Source organism: Phyllostomus discolor, chromosome 3 (assembly GCF_004126475.2).
Source record: "Phyllostomus discolor isolate MPI-MPIP mPhyDis1 chromosome 3, mPhyDis1.pri.v3, whole genome shotgun sequence".
In the NCBI taxonomy this organism is placed as follows: domain Eukaryota; kingdom Metazoa; phylum Chordata; class Mammalia; order Chiroptera; family Phyllostomidae; genus Phyllostomus; species Phyllostomus discolor.
Genome location: NC_040905.2, coordinates 25,339,948 through 25,353,471, shown reverse-complemented (window position 1 = coordinate 25,353,471; position 13,524 = coordinate 25,339,948). Strand labels below are relative to the sequence as shown.

The following is a 13,524-nucleotide window of genomic DNA, read 5'->3' as shown; positions in this document are numbered from 1 at the left end:
AAGGTGAAAGGAGAGTAAGCAATGATGGCAGAGAAGTCAATATACACTTTATCTTCTGTGGACAAGATATATCAACCCTAAATAAATTTTATGTGATGCAAGGAAAAAAGGAAATTATTTCAGTGATGAATACTAATGTGGTTATTAGAATTCCCAAAGCAATAAAATTTTCATGTCATTAATCCTAAATAGGTGAATTATAAAGCCATAAAATCAACAATGGAAAACAAACACACAGAGAAATATTTAGCCTAAGGATATATATATTTAGCACATAGTGACAACTAAATCTTAATACATTCAGTGGCTCTATTAAACTCACCTGAAATGTGAAGATAATAACTTAGGTATTAGGCCCTGAGGGTGATGAATTCATTTTTAATCATAGAACTATCAAGAATATGGGAGAATTATTATCTCCTAGAAGAATAAAAAGTTTTAAATAGTAGCAGAAATGGATAAAGAATGCCTTCTTGCATCAAGAGAAAATATTGAACAAGCAATGAAACTGGGCCTCTTAAAAGTGGTGTTTGATCATCTACAAGAGGGTGGTCAAGTATTTTCCAAGTAGAAAAAACAATTAGCGCCTAAATGACTCAGTGAAACAAGTCTTTACAGGAGATATGTAATGCAGGATAGAACACGATCTCATTCAGACCTGCTTTAACACATATTTCTTTAATGAGACTTGAAAGGGTAAAGCCAGAAGAAAATTCAGAAGAATATTCAGGAGCAACTTAAGGGTGTTGGTGACAAAAGGCAAATTGCAACAGAGCTTCCAGGATATATATCTGCTCTACCACCAGATATGTAATGCAGGAGCCCAGAGTCTCTTGCTAGGATTCATGTCCACTGTCACATTTATCTGTGAAAATGTCCCTGCCACCACTACCATTCCAACGCACCCAATCAGAGTTCACCACCTCTTTTCCACTCAGCATTTTATTCCTTCACAGTGGCACTGACCTCACAGAGTTTCATGTTTTAATTGTCCAGGACAAGTCTGTGTGGCCCACTAGTTTCATACGCTACTTCTAGTTAGAGCTGCTCTAAGACAATCTAGCTGCAGCAGCCACTCGGCAATGTTGAATTGAAAACAGAATGAAAGATAGTGCTGAAGTTATGACTTGGGAAATGGATGTGGGTTGGTTATTCCCCATTAGTTTTCTCAAGCTCTAAATATGAACAATAAAACAATAAAACTTCTAGAGGAAAACATAGAAGCATTCATTTTTGCCTTAGAGGTGGACAAAGATTTCCTAAAGAGGGCGCAGACAGCACTTAAGGGAAATATGGAAAAATTGGACTACATTGAACTTAAGCATCTGCTTATCAAAAGACACCATTAATACAATGAACAACTAAGGCAGAAAGTAGGAGATGGTATTTTCAAACATATACATGATAAATTACTCAGATTTTATAGATAAAGAAATTCAACAAAGTAATAAAAACTTGAACTACCGACCTGTAAGTTCTGTAAAAAGTTCCCTGCAGTCATCAGTTTTAGCGACTCCTGCCAGGAAGGAATCACACAGCTTTTTTCCAGGTCAATTCTCACGGCATTGACTTTCCTTTGAAAGAGCAGCAGCACACAGTCCATGATCCTCATGATGAGGTGAGGTGGTCGGCCCAGTGTACGGACCGTGGCAATGTCCGAAGGCTTGATGGTCTGTCGGAGGAAGGGAGGTTATCATCCAATCTCAGATGAGAAAGTGCAGACATATCTTTCATCTCTAAATGCTATGGTGTTGACAGAGGAAAACGAGCATTTTTAAGTTAGATGCAGTCATGGGAACTAGATGCATATTTAATCCCAAAGAAAACCATGTCCCCAAAAGTCCAAATGTTGACAATTCAAAGTGACAACAAGGAAAGAAACATTGCTGAGCAGATAAGGAGCTGTGACTTCCCTAGAATTGTACAGACCACTTGGTGTCAGAAAAGAGAAGGGCATAATCTGAAAGAAAAAAGAATAGTCAGCACTTACGTACACACCAAGGATTCTCAACCAGGAAAACTCCAGTATTTTCAGGGCTTTTTGACTCATTAGTTATGTAGGTCAAGAACCTGCCTCTCTCTTAAGCAACTCTGACTTGTCACAGTGGGCTGACACAAGTGGGTAGCCCCAGGGCTGACAGACTGAATAGTTTGAGGTTTCTCAGCTGGAAACTGACCTTTAAATGACAGAAGCTGGGCAATAGGAATTTCACTAAGTTGTTAAAAAAGTTTTGTTCCATTTCCAATATTGAGATTTTTATAGCATAAACTATTGAATAATCGCATAGAATTCCTGTGGTTGATAATAACTGTCCTCTCTCTTAAACTTAAGTATTGGGTATTAAGTATTATATTTAAGTAAACTTAAATATAATCATCTGATAGTCTCCTTTATAGGACAAAAGTGGTACATCCAGTCCTTCCAGATCTTGAAAACCTTCTATCTTATTTCGATCTGCCTTCCACCTGCCAGAAGAAGATACCCAGTGTCCTTCTCATCAAAGCTAATGATCTTTTCTCCAAGGACTGAGAAAGAAAGGAAATCACTGAACCTGATAGTTAGAAATGTAACTCTATACTTTGAAAGGGTTTGTTTCAACAGGCTAGTATTTGTGAAGTGAAGGAGAATTTGTGTTTAAAAAAGAAGAAGCAGCAGCAGCTAGAGAGAGCAGATGAACCTTTACTTGAGAAGTATAGCTATAAAGGAAAGGAAAGAAATATAATAGCAGCCAATGGGGAAAGTGAGGTAAAATTAAAGTTATACAAGGAATAAAAGCTGAACATGCTTATTTAACTTTGGCTTTAGAAAGGGGAATTTTCCAACAGGGTTGAGCTCATTATTTTAAGGCACCCAGGTAAAAGGAGTTGGAGAGAGGGTTATATATGAAGTTCCACCTATTTCAGCGAAGTATTGAAATCCTCTTTTCTCAGCAAGAAAAGCAATATGACCACTATATAATTTCCCATACATCACTACAATATAATAGTTATTTAACATCTGGAGGCATTTTGTATATTTACGTCAAGTCAGATTAGAATTGAGTTAGGAAGAAACACATTCTTTGCTGTTACCTTATTTGTTGTATCAATGTATGTAACCTCATGCCATATTGTCAGAGTTTGGATGTACCTGAAACTTTCTTTGTATGCACTGGTGGTACCACATTTCAAGATTTCGAAAGGTCGCAAAGAGACAATAAGATGGAAGCACAACCAATGAAAGAAACTATTAAGACCCTCTCGCACGTGTCCCATCATCTCACCCCTGTTCCCACACATTTCTGCACTGATGGTCACATAATGCAGAATGTCTGAGTGATAGCACTAAATTAGAAGGACCCTAGAAAATACTGTATAATATTAAAAGAGAACTTTATAATATTAAGAGAGATACTAAGCCTTTTAAGTCTTAGGAAAATGCAAGTATTTAAGCAAGACCTGACATGCCATATCCTCTATTCCTAGGATGCTACTAGGTATCATGAGTTCAATTAAGGTTTAGAAGTTTCTTTACACTATTGTTGCCTTTTCTCTGTTGATCAGACACTTTCAGAGAAGCCAACAGGCCTCATAAAGGTCAGAGGTGAGCATAAAGAGCAGACTCTCAAAGAGATGTCTGCATCCCCATGTTCACTGCAGCATTATTCAAAATAGTAGAGATACAGAAGCAACCTGAATGTTCATTAATGAATCAATGAATAAAGAAAATGTTTTGTATGTAAGTAAAACTCAGATTTAAAAAGAAGAGAAGGAGATCCTTCCATTTATGACATGAACCTAGAGGACATTATTGTAAGTGAAATAAGCTAAACACAGGAAGACAAATACTGAATGATCTCATTTATGTGTAGAATCTAAAACAGTCAGACTCATAGAAGCAGAGAGTAAAATGGTACTTGCCAGGAGCTGGGGAGAGAAGAAAGGAGGAGGTGATGGTCAAAGGGCACAAAGTTTCAGTCATACATGAGAAATAAATTCTAGAGATCTATACAGCATAATGCTTATATTTAACAACACTGTATAATGTACTTAAGATTGTTGAGAGTAGATCTTATAATAAAAAGTAATAATAATGTTAAAGGGAGCGGGAGCAAATTTTGGAAGGTGATAGATATTTCTATGGTCTTGTGGTGTTAATGGTTTCATAGGTGTATACTAGACCCCAAGCTCAAGTTGTACACATTAAATATATATGGATTTTTGCATGAAAATTATACCTCAATAAGTTTGTTTAAGGAGGAGAAATGAGGTGCCCACCAACCTGACAGATGGAAGAACCTGGAGGACTTTAAGGTCTAAGGAGACAGCTTAGCCAGTGCACGGAGGAACGGTGAAGTGACAAGAGAAGACACGTCACATGTAAGTGCAGTGTGAAAAGTTGGAGAGATAAAAAAAGAAGGCAAGATCTAATTCAGATAGTGGAGACTGACTCAGAAAGCTTAAAGACTTCACTTGGATCAAACAGATTCAAAACTGTTTCAGGAAATATGCTAAAGAAGTGGTAAAAAAAATAATAATTACAGGATCAAATAAATGCATGCTCAGTTGAGCTTGTGTAACTTGAATTAGCAGTGGACAGATCAGCAGCTGAGTTCCCTCTCTTCAGCGGCTTTTTTATCTAGGACTCAATTACACAAGGCAGCAGATGAGTAAGACTGAAATAAAAGCAATCTTACATTGAGCCCCCCAAAATTTTAAATTGAGACTTCAGAACTGGACCAAACCCTTTAAGGCGTGTTCTAGTTCGCTAAACTCATCATATTTCCTCAGAATCCAACCTCCTATCTAATTTCACTATGTGTTATCATCACACAATTCCACTAAATAATTGTGTTGGAAGCTTGATCAAATTCTGACATTAATGAACCACTTTAGATCAGTATTTGTTCATATGGGTAACTCACAGATAAACTCATAGAATGTTACGTCTTGCAGAACCACTACAATGTCCACAGGGAATGAGTGAAGAGCTGATATTTTAGCAATTTTATGCAGCTTTCTCAAATCACATAGCTTATTGGTGCCAGAGCAGAAATGAGAACCCAGGACTCATGTCTGCCACGATATGACATGGCCCATCAATGAGTCATGAGAAGGAAATGAGATGTGACAGAGCACATGCAGAATCCATAAAGAGCTAATAACATCTCCAAGCAAAAAATGTTACTTGAACTTGTTCCTGTGGAGACAGCATCGGTCTGAAGCACTAGAGCATTTCCTTTTGCCATCATCGTTTCTTAGTCCTCCTCCTGGGCCCTAAACTTGACGTCTGTGATGTCACACAGACTTACCTGCAGGGCCGCTTCTGCCTCTTCTAAAGCAGGTTTGGCTGCTTCCAGCTTCTCTTCAGCAATGGCTTTATCTTTAGAGATGCTGTCTACGATGGCCTGTGCTTTGTCCTTCACCTTCTGTACCTCAGCCTTGACCTTTTCAGCAGCCTGTGCCTTCATCATCACTTCTTTTAAGACCTAGTTCAACATAAAACAAAAATTGCCAAAGACTGAGCTGAAAAGGCATTTTTTGCCTTGATTTTTGACTTTGTTCACTTAGAAAATTTTTCGTACTTAAAACTATGAGTATTGTATGCTAGTAGAAATACATAATTTGTACTTTTGTGGCTATAACTCAGCAACTATGCACACATCACTAACATTTGTGAATGGGGAATGCAAAATGAATATGGTCCACGTGTGAATGTCTACCCACCGTGTCAGCTTTATCATTTGCCACTTGTAGCTCCTTTTCTTTCACCTCCAGTTCTTTGCTCAGCGCTGCCACAGACTCCGAAGCTTCTTTTAGCTTTTTCAACCCAGTATTCATCCTGTCATTGAAAAATCCAAGGGATCAATGTTAAATTTTGTGGTACTTGGCCACATTTTCCAAGTGGTCTACTATTATACATAATAATGGCCATATTTGAAGAAGGAGTATATATACAAATAGCAAATCGATCGGGGCTTGACAGAAAGGGTGCAGGGCCAGGCTTGATTCTAGTCTGAAGACATCTATAAGTTTCCCATAGGCTGTGTGTGGGAAGAGAAAACTTGCTAAATATACTCTGCATGACATGAGGAACTACAGTGGGTCTAGAGTCTGTGCCATGTAGGTAACATGCTTCATGAAGTTTAGCTAAATGAAAATAGACTTCAAATACTTGAAGCCCTATCTTGGAGGAAGCAAAGTTAATGACTTCTGTTTGTCAAAAGGGACCAATGAAGTTTAAAGAAGAAAGATCTGAGATCAAGAGAGGAAAGGCAGTTAAAGCCATGAGCACAGCATCATGACAGGACTAGCTGCCTGCTCGAACCTGAAGTAATGCATGGTGAAGACCGAAGCCCTCGGAGTTATCTAATCCAGTCACCCACCCAGGTGTCCCTTCGGCATCAACTCTGGTGATGCTGGCCATATTCAGGCAAAAGATGTAAGTGGTCTGAAAGAGCAGGGCAGAGAGTGAAATTCAGAACAGACTTCAGTGAAATAGGGTATTCCCCATGCAGAGAACATCAGACAGACCACCTGAGACATGCAGAGAGGCAGAAAGGGTGATAGACTGGTATGAGAGGAGGGAGAAGGGGATATCTGAGTCCTCAGCTTCCTTCCAGGTCTACCATTTCTATAATTATGTCAGTCATTATCAGACAAAGTGGTAGGCTACCTAAAAACTTGGCAACATTTTATCTTACTGAGCAAGAATAAAGCCCCTAGCAACCATATAACACTTGCATAGGCTCAAGAGGAGGGCTGTTCGTCCCCAGCGCTATTGGCCCTTGGGGATGAAGGACTGTCTGATGAAGAGGTTGTCCTGTGCACTGCAGGATGATTGGCAGCACCCCTGGCCTCCACTCAGTTGATGACAGTAGCACTGCTGCACACCCCCCACCACCCGGGTTTCAACAAGCAAAAATGTTCACTAGGAGCACATCTGCACCCCACTGACAGCCCCTGAGTTACAATAACTCTGTACTAGAACTTCACATTCACCTGTTAGCCAGAGTTTGCACTTCCACGTGCTTCTCTCCATATATCAACTTATAGCCCTGGATAAAGGAGAGGTATGACTTGGGAGTCACGTGGGTAGAACGTCGGAATCTCTGGAAATAATCGACACACTTCTCAGCTACGCCATCCTGGAAGGAGCCCATGCACTGGACCACTTCCTTTTTGGTTTCCAAACTGCAGTCAATGCCATAGGAAGACAGGAAGTGTTCCGACACTAGAGAGAATAAAGACAATAGAGTATGAAACATGAGCATGAATAACCATTGTAAAAGTTAACTGGCTATTTTTAAAAGACTCAGACATAGCTGAGGACTCCATACCATTTTTATAGCCCCAACTAGGTAGATATCAGTCGACATTTTTGGTCCCGGGCCTATGACTTCAATAATTTTATTTTCCCTTTCATGCACAAAACAATCACAGACTCTAAGCCTATCATTCTTTGTTTTCTGGTGCTTATACAGTGAAGTCTCTACACAGCTGCAGGTTCTGGTCAGCAGCCAGGCTGCTTTATGGTTTACATAAGAACAAAAGTGGCAGAAATAACTCAGAAATCAGTGCCCACCTGGTACTCATATTTAACAATCTCATTCACTTTTTACTCAGAATCTGTCATAGCCTTAATTCCCCCAGGCTCTGACTGCATGTGACACGTTGAATGTTCACCACTAAAATTTTTTATGCCTGGGCCAACTTGTCCTTAAATGTGGCAGCCAATCATTTGCAGTCAATTCTATTTTACAGCATCCTTTAAAGACGTTTGGGTAAAAAATCTCCTGTTGTCGACCTTTATCTTCCCAACATTGCCAAACATGGGACCAGCTGTCAAACAGGGTTTCTTATTGTAAGAGGAGGCCACAAAGTCAGAGCTAACCAATCACCATGTACACGTTAAGTGTCTGCTCCACACCCGCCCCTGGGATGATGCCATGGGGTGGGAAAGGAGGTCACACTTGGTCTCATCCCCCAGGAACCTAACAGGGTTTTACCTATGCAGTTAAAACTTACCACAATCACCTTTATGAACCTTAGGAAAAAATGGCCTATGGATTTGCTTTAAAGATACTTAAAATATTAAATGATATACATAAGAGTGGAAAATATTTAGAAAGTGGTCAACAAAAAGAAAGACAAAGAGAAGGAATCAAGTGAACAAACCTATCAAGTGGCAAAGAAATCAAAAATGGTATCTTTCCACCATTATAAATTGATCACTAAATTGATGCAATAATTGTGGGGCAGTAATTTATATCTATGTAAGTAATAGAGACCATTTATCAATTTGGTTATAAATACAGTTTACCATATACACTGAAAGGCAATAAATTAAGACACTCAGAAGTCTTAAAGAGACCATTTAAATTACAGGAAGTTTAAGTCTGGGCACTGGAAACATAGGAATAATTCTGACCTATGACAAATATTTTGTAGGTATTAAGAACAACGGCTTCAATATTCACTACATGCCAGATACGCACTCTACTTGGCATTATGAGATATCTTCAAGAAAGTGCCTACTTTCTGAAACACTCCAGTTGTTCACCACTATTTTCCTTCTTATATGAACAGAGAGTATCAATAGTGGTAACTTTTTTCTTTATGTGGCAAGTTGACTTTTTGTCTCTCCAAAAATCATAGGGAATGAAAATGGGATGGATTAAAGTATATTTTCCCTGAGACCAATGATCTCTGATGCAGGGAAGGTTATACAAAGGATCAGATAACTTCCTCTTAAGGTGACCCAAGGGATAAGAGCCCACAAAAACCCTTCTGTCATGTTCAGTATCCATTCACCAAGGCGGCAACGCCGGTACTGGGGCTCACCTTCAGGAGGTGTGTTAGGTTGCAGTGGGTTACATCCTGGGAGTGTGCGTTCAAGTCACTTGATGGGGAACAAGGTGTGGTATGTCTGGGACAGAAGGGAGAACAGTGGGCTCAGTCCCTCACTTTTGCTGTCTTCCAGTTTCCACTTCATTTGGGTTAAAAGAGTGGAAGTAACAAATTGAGGGAGGCACTTTAGTTGCCTGTCCAGTAGCCATTCACTCACTTTGTCACTAAAAAATCCCACTTTTGCTCAGGGTAGCAATCCATCCAACTAAAACTTGGATTCCCCAGGCTCTCCCATAACTAGAAGTGACCCAGTTCTGGACAATGACACTCAGACAAAGCTCCAGGGGAAGAGTCCTGTCCTGAGGCAAAAAGGCAAAGTTCCAGACAAGCTGCCTTGAGCTGCAGCAGCCACCAGAGCCTGGAAGGACAAGAGTCACACTCTGAAGCTGACAGCAGGACAGGAGAAAGACCCCGATGGTGCTGTCCTGAACTGTGCACTCTACGTTCCCGTGGTAGCAGGAAAAAGGAAAACAACTTATGTGTTTCAGCCACTGCTTCTCTTGCAGACAAACACACATTCTTAATTGATATATTCAGAGGGCAAAGCATACCTAACCTTGGAAGATCCTAAATCACAGAACCTTATCAATGAATCCTTACAACGCCCATACGTGATTGACAATATTGGGTCTACTGTTGTAGACAAAGCTAATAAGGCTCAGAGAAGTTTGCCTGTAGGAGGTAGGTTTGCAATTCTAACCCAAAGGTGATGGACTCCAAAGGCCAAGTCACTTTGATTTTGAAATTCAAATAGAACCAAAAGAAGTAGAGTCTTTAGAGTGCTAAGGAAGCATGTTTAATTGATGATCAAAGTTCAAAAATATTTATTGAGTAATGAGCTTTACCAAAGTGTGATACTTTCACTGGAAAACCATGGGTACTCATGGTTTGTGTGCAGTTCCCTCAATTCTCTGTGTGCTACACCATTGGTGGTAAATAGTTGCAGAAGTAGAACTCACAGGAACAAAATCTTGTACGTATGATGTAAATTAAGTAGTAATTTTCAAAGAGGGCCATGTGATTTACGTAATTAAAATGTCCTTCTTTGAAAAATATATATATGCCAAATATGTGCTATTGCTTTTGCTTGAGATTTTATTTTCAGGTGAGGATGGCCTATTTTCAAAACTATGTGCTGATTTAAAGTGGAAACTAGAAGAGCGTTACTAATTACTTTGGAGAAATCTAAATGAAGTTAATTGATTTAGTAGTAGTTTGGAAGTTTGAAATCAGAGTTTCATTAAGAAATAGAAGACTGCCAGAGTAAAGATAAATACAGATATTTAGAAACAATTACTTCAGAACAATGCCATACAAAGCAATAAACAAAGATTTGCCAAAATGGAGATTATTAAATGGTGGGAAAGCAGTTTTACAAAATAAAATGAAGCATATTTTTCTTTAAATGCTTCATTAAGAGACTCGGCCAATTTAAATTTGAATACATAAAAAATATAGTTATTAAGAGACTACAAATACAATATTAAATGGCTGAGCATGTTTAAATTAGAAAAATACTCTCCACAATAGCAACAAACTACCCAAAAAAGAAATTAAAAAAACAAGCCCATTTAAAAGTGCATCAAAAAATAAAAATAAAAACCCTTAGGAATAAACTTAACCAAGGAGGTATAAGACTTGTACACTGAGAATTATAAAGCACTAATGGAAGAAACTGAAGTAGACATACATAAATATATGGAAAGACACCACATGTTTATGAGTTGGAAAAATATTATTTTTTAAATGTCCAAACTACCCAAAGCAATCTACAGACTCGGTGTAATCCTCATCAAAATCTCAATGAAATATTTTTAACAAAAATATAAAAACAGTTCTAAAATTCTTAAGGGACAACAAAAAAAAGAGAGAAGGCATTACAGCCCCTGGGTTTTTTAATATGTTACAAAGCTACAGTAATCAAAACAGTATGGTACCAGTATGACAAGCAGACATATAGACCAATGAAACAGAATAGAGAGTCCAGAAATAAACTCAAGCATATATGGTAACTAGATCTTCAACAGCATGCCAAGAATACACAATGGGGAAAGGACACGTTCTTTAAAATGGTACTGGAGCCCTTACTGGTGTGAGTCATTGCGTTAGGTGTCTGGGGTTGGGTCTGGGGTTGGGTCAACCCACAAACCAGAAATTCTCTGGTTCTATTCCCAGTCACGGAGTATGCCTGGCTTGCAGGTCAGGTCCCTGGTCGGGGGCATAAGAGAGGCAACCAACTGATGTTTCTCTCACACATCAATTTTGTCTCCCTCTGTTTTTCCCTGCCTTCCCTGTTCTCTAAAAATAAATAAATATAATCTTTTTAAAAATGGTGCTGGAAAAATGAATATCCATATGCAAAAGAATGAAATTGGACCCTTATCTTACAGTATATGCAAAAAGCAACTCAAAACATACTAAAGATTTAAATATAATACTGGAAACCATAAGATTCTTAGAAGAAAACATAGTTGGTAACTTCCTTGACATCGGTCCCAGCAACAATTTTTTTGGATATGACATTGAAATCACAGGCAACAAAAGCAAAAATAGACAAGTGGGACTATATCAAACTAAAAATCTTCTGTACATTTGTACTTTGAATATATTAAACATCATTTGTATTTAAAAGCAACAGATTGGAAAACTGTAGTTGTCAACAGTAGTGTGCTAAGGACAAAAAACTTCCCCCATGGATAAGAATTTATATATAAATATATATTTATATATATAACCAAATATATATAAACAAATACATATCCACATATATATTTGTGTGTGTGTGTGTGTGTGACAAGCTAATCAGCCCTTCCCCTCATTGGGTACCACAGCACTGGAGAGCAGATGTGGGAGACAGGGGTGGGGAGTGGGGGGCTGAGAAGGTAGGCTCCAGAATCCTTCCTCTCCTCTACTTTTTACTGTGTTATATACTATAGCTACCTGTGGGGTTTTACTGGGAAATAAGACTCCTCTTATTCATTATTAAAATACAAAAATCAGACAAAACAGTTTAAAAGTCATTGTCATTGAATCAGTACTCCCCTGAGGTTCTGATACAACAGGTCAAACGGGAGACCTAAGTAACTGCCATCTAAAATATCCACACAGAACTCCTCACCAAAAAAAAAGCTGAATAACCTTTAACTAAACGAGGGATCTCTAGCGTCTTTTTTACTACTTTTACATTCAATTCCATTCACATAGTGGAAGAAGCACTAATGTTCCGTAGGACGGAAGATCGGACAGAAGCAGAAGCAGCAAGGACCCCAGTCACAGAACCCTCTGGTGAACCTCCTTCTTTAAGCGCAGACACCAGCAGAGGAATGCTGGATAATGAGTTCCGATTTGATTCCCAAGACTGCAGCCATGAGGAGAAAACGTTCAAGAGACACTTGGCTTAAACTACTCTTATGTTGATCGACCCACCTAAAACAGAACACAAATGCTATCAGATTAAAACCTCAGTGGTTTCCTGCGACACTCCAGAGCCTGCCTGGGGATCCACCTGAGACACAGTTTCAGAACTAGAGTTATTACACATTAATCCAAAGGGGTGCAGGCCGAACATCTCATTCTCTGATAACCACGTTCTGTGGAAAATGAGCTACCAAACAAGAAAGAATCCCCTCTTGCAAAAATCCTCTAATCTTGGGCAAAATGACTTTTGACTCAACCCAGGACAGAGACAGCAAGCAGCACAGAATGTAAAGAAACAAACACTGTAAACCAACAACTCGGACCCAAAAATTTCCACCACACTAACCGGCAATTAAGGCGTCCTTGGGCCATCGGCTGAACCAGTCAACAGTGCATCCTGAAATCAGGGCAGGGAACTTCAAGGCCCGGTTTCGGAATTTCTCCCCCACCGGGGAAAGGCAGAGCGCAATGTGAAGGTTCTGTCGGACCCGGCTCATGAAGTAGTCATACAGGTTCTCATTGGTCGGAGGACGTCTGGGGTGTTCTTTTTTCATGACCGATATGAGATCGCTATTAATTTCATCAATTTCATCACGAACAAATAGGTTGGAGACCTGAAAAAAAGTGCACACCATTCAGATTCAATACAGACATAAGAAAATGGATCAAAACAAGTAGCTCAAAAAATGTCTTTCCTCCATCTGTGTTCTTAAACTCACCTTTAGAAAATTAACCAACAGTCTTCAGGAAGAGATAAATCACATTTTAAAACAGCCAAACAATTATATTATTAATTGTGAAGTCACAGGCTCTCCTTGTAACTTCTTTTCCATTTTTTTAATTTTTCACCTGGGGCACCCACTGAGGTTTTAAATGTATATAGCTCCACATTTGGGGAGTTTTATGCTCCGAAAAACCCAATAGAAAAAGGCATTCTTCATACTGAGCACCTAATCCCCAATAATAGCACTTATTCCAAACTCCCATGCAAGGAAATACGGGAAGCTCTAAAGTTGGAGGGAACCTGAAGAGACAAAACACAGGAGGGATGAATGAGCTCCTACCTCACCGGATGATAAAACATTGTTCATATATTCCAAAAACGACTCCTCCTTGATCTCATTGTCCGTGAAAATAAAAGTGATTCCTTTGCCTTGCTGACCAGCCATTCTATACAAAATCTTCAGGTCTTCCATCAGATTTGATATGTTGTAGGAT

The 13,524-nt window shown here is 39.0% G+C and overlaps 1 protein-coding gene across 2 annotated transcripts in view; it reads right to left on the bottom strand.

Moving 5' to 3' along the window:
- DNAH5 (dynein axonemal heavy chain 5) overlaps positions 1-13,524 on the bottom strand; it is a 244,307-nt gene that overhangs the window by 56,656 nt on the left and 174,127 nt on the right. For both annotated transcript variants that reach the window (XM_036020259.1, XM_036020258.1), the window contains exons 54-59: positions 13,371-13,524; positions 12,653-12,920; positions 6,982-7,213; positions 5,707-5,821; positions 5,292-5,468; positions 1,469-1,672 (exon numbers count right to left, since the gene is read on the bottom strand). In XM_036020259.1, the coding sequence (XP_035876152.1) occupies positions 1,469-1,672; positions 5,292-5,468; positions 5,707-5,821; positions 6,982-7,213; positions 12,653-12,920; positions 13,371-13,524 (1,150 nt within the window). The remainder of the gene's footprint in view (positions 1-1,468; positions 1,673-5,291; positions 5,469-5,706; positions 5,822-6,981; positions 7,214-12,652; positions 12,921-13,370) is intronic.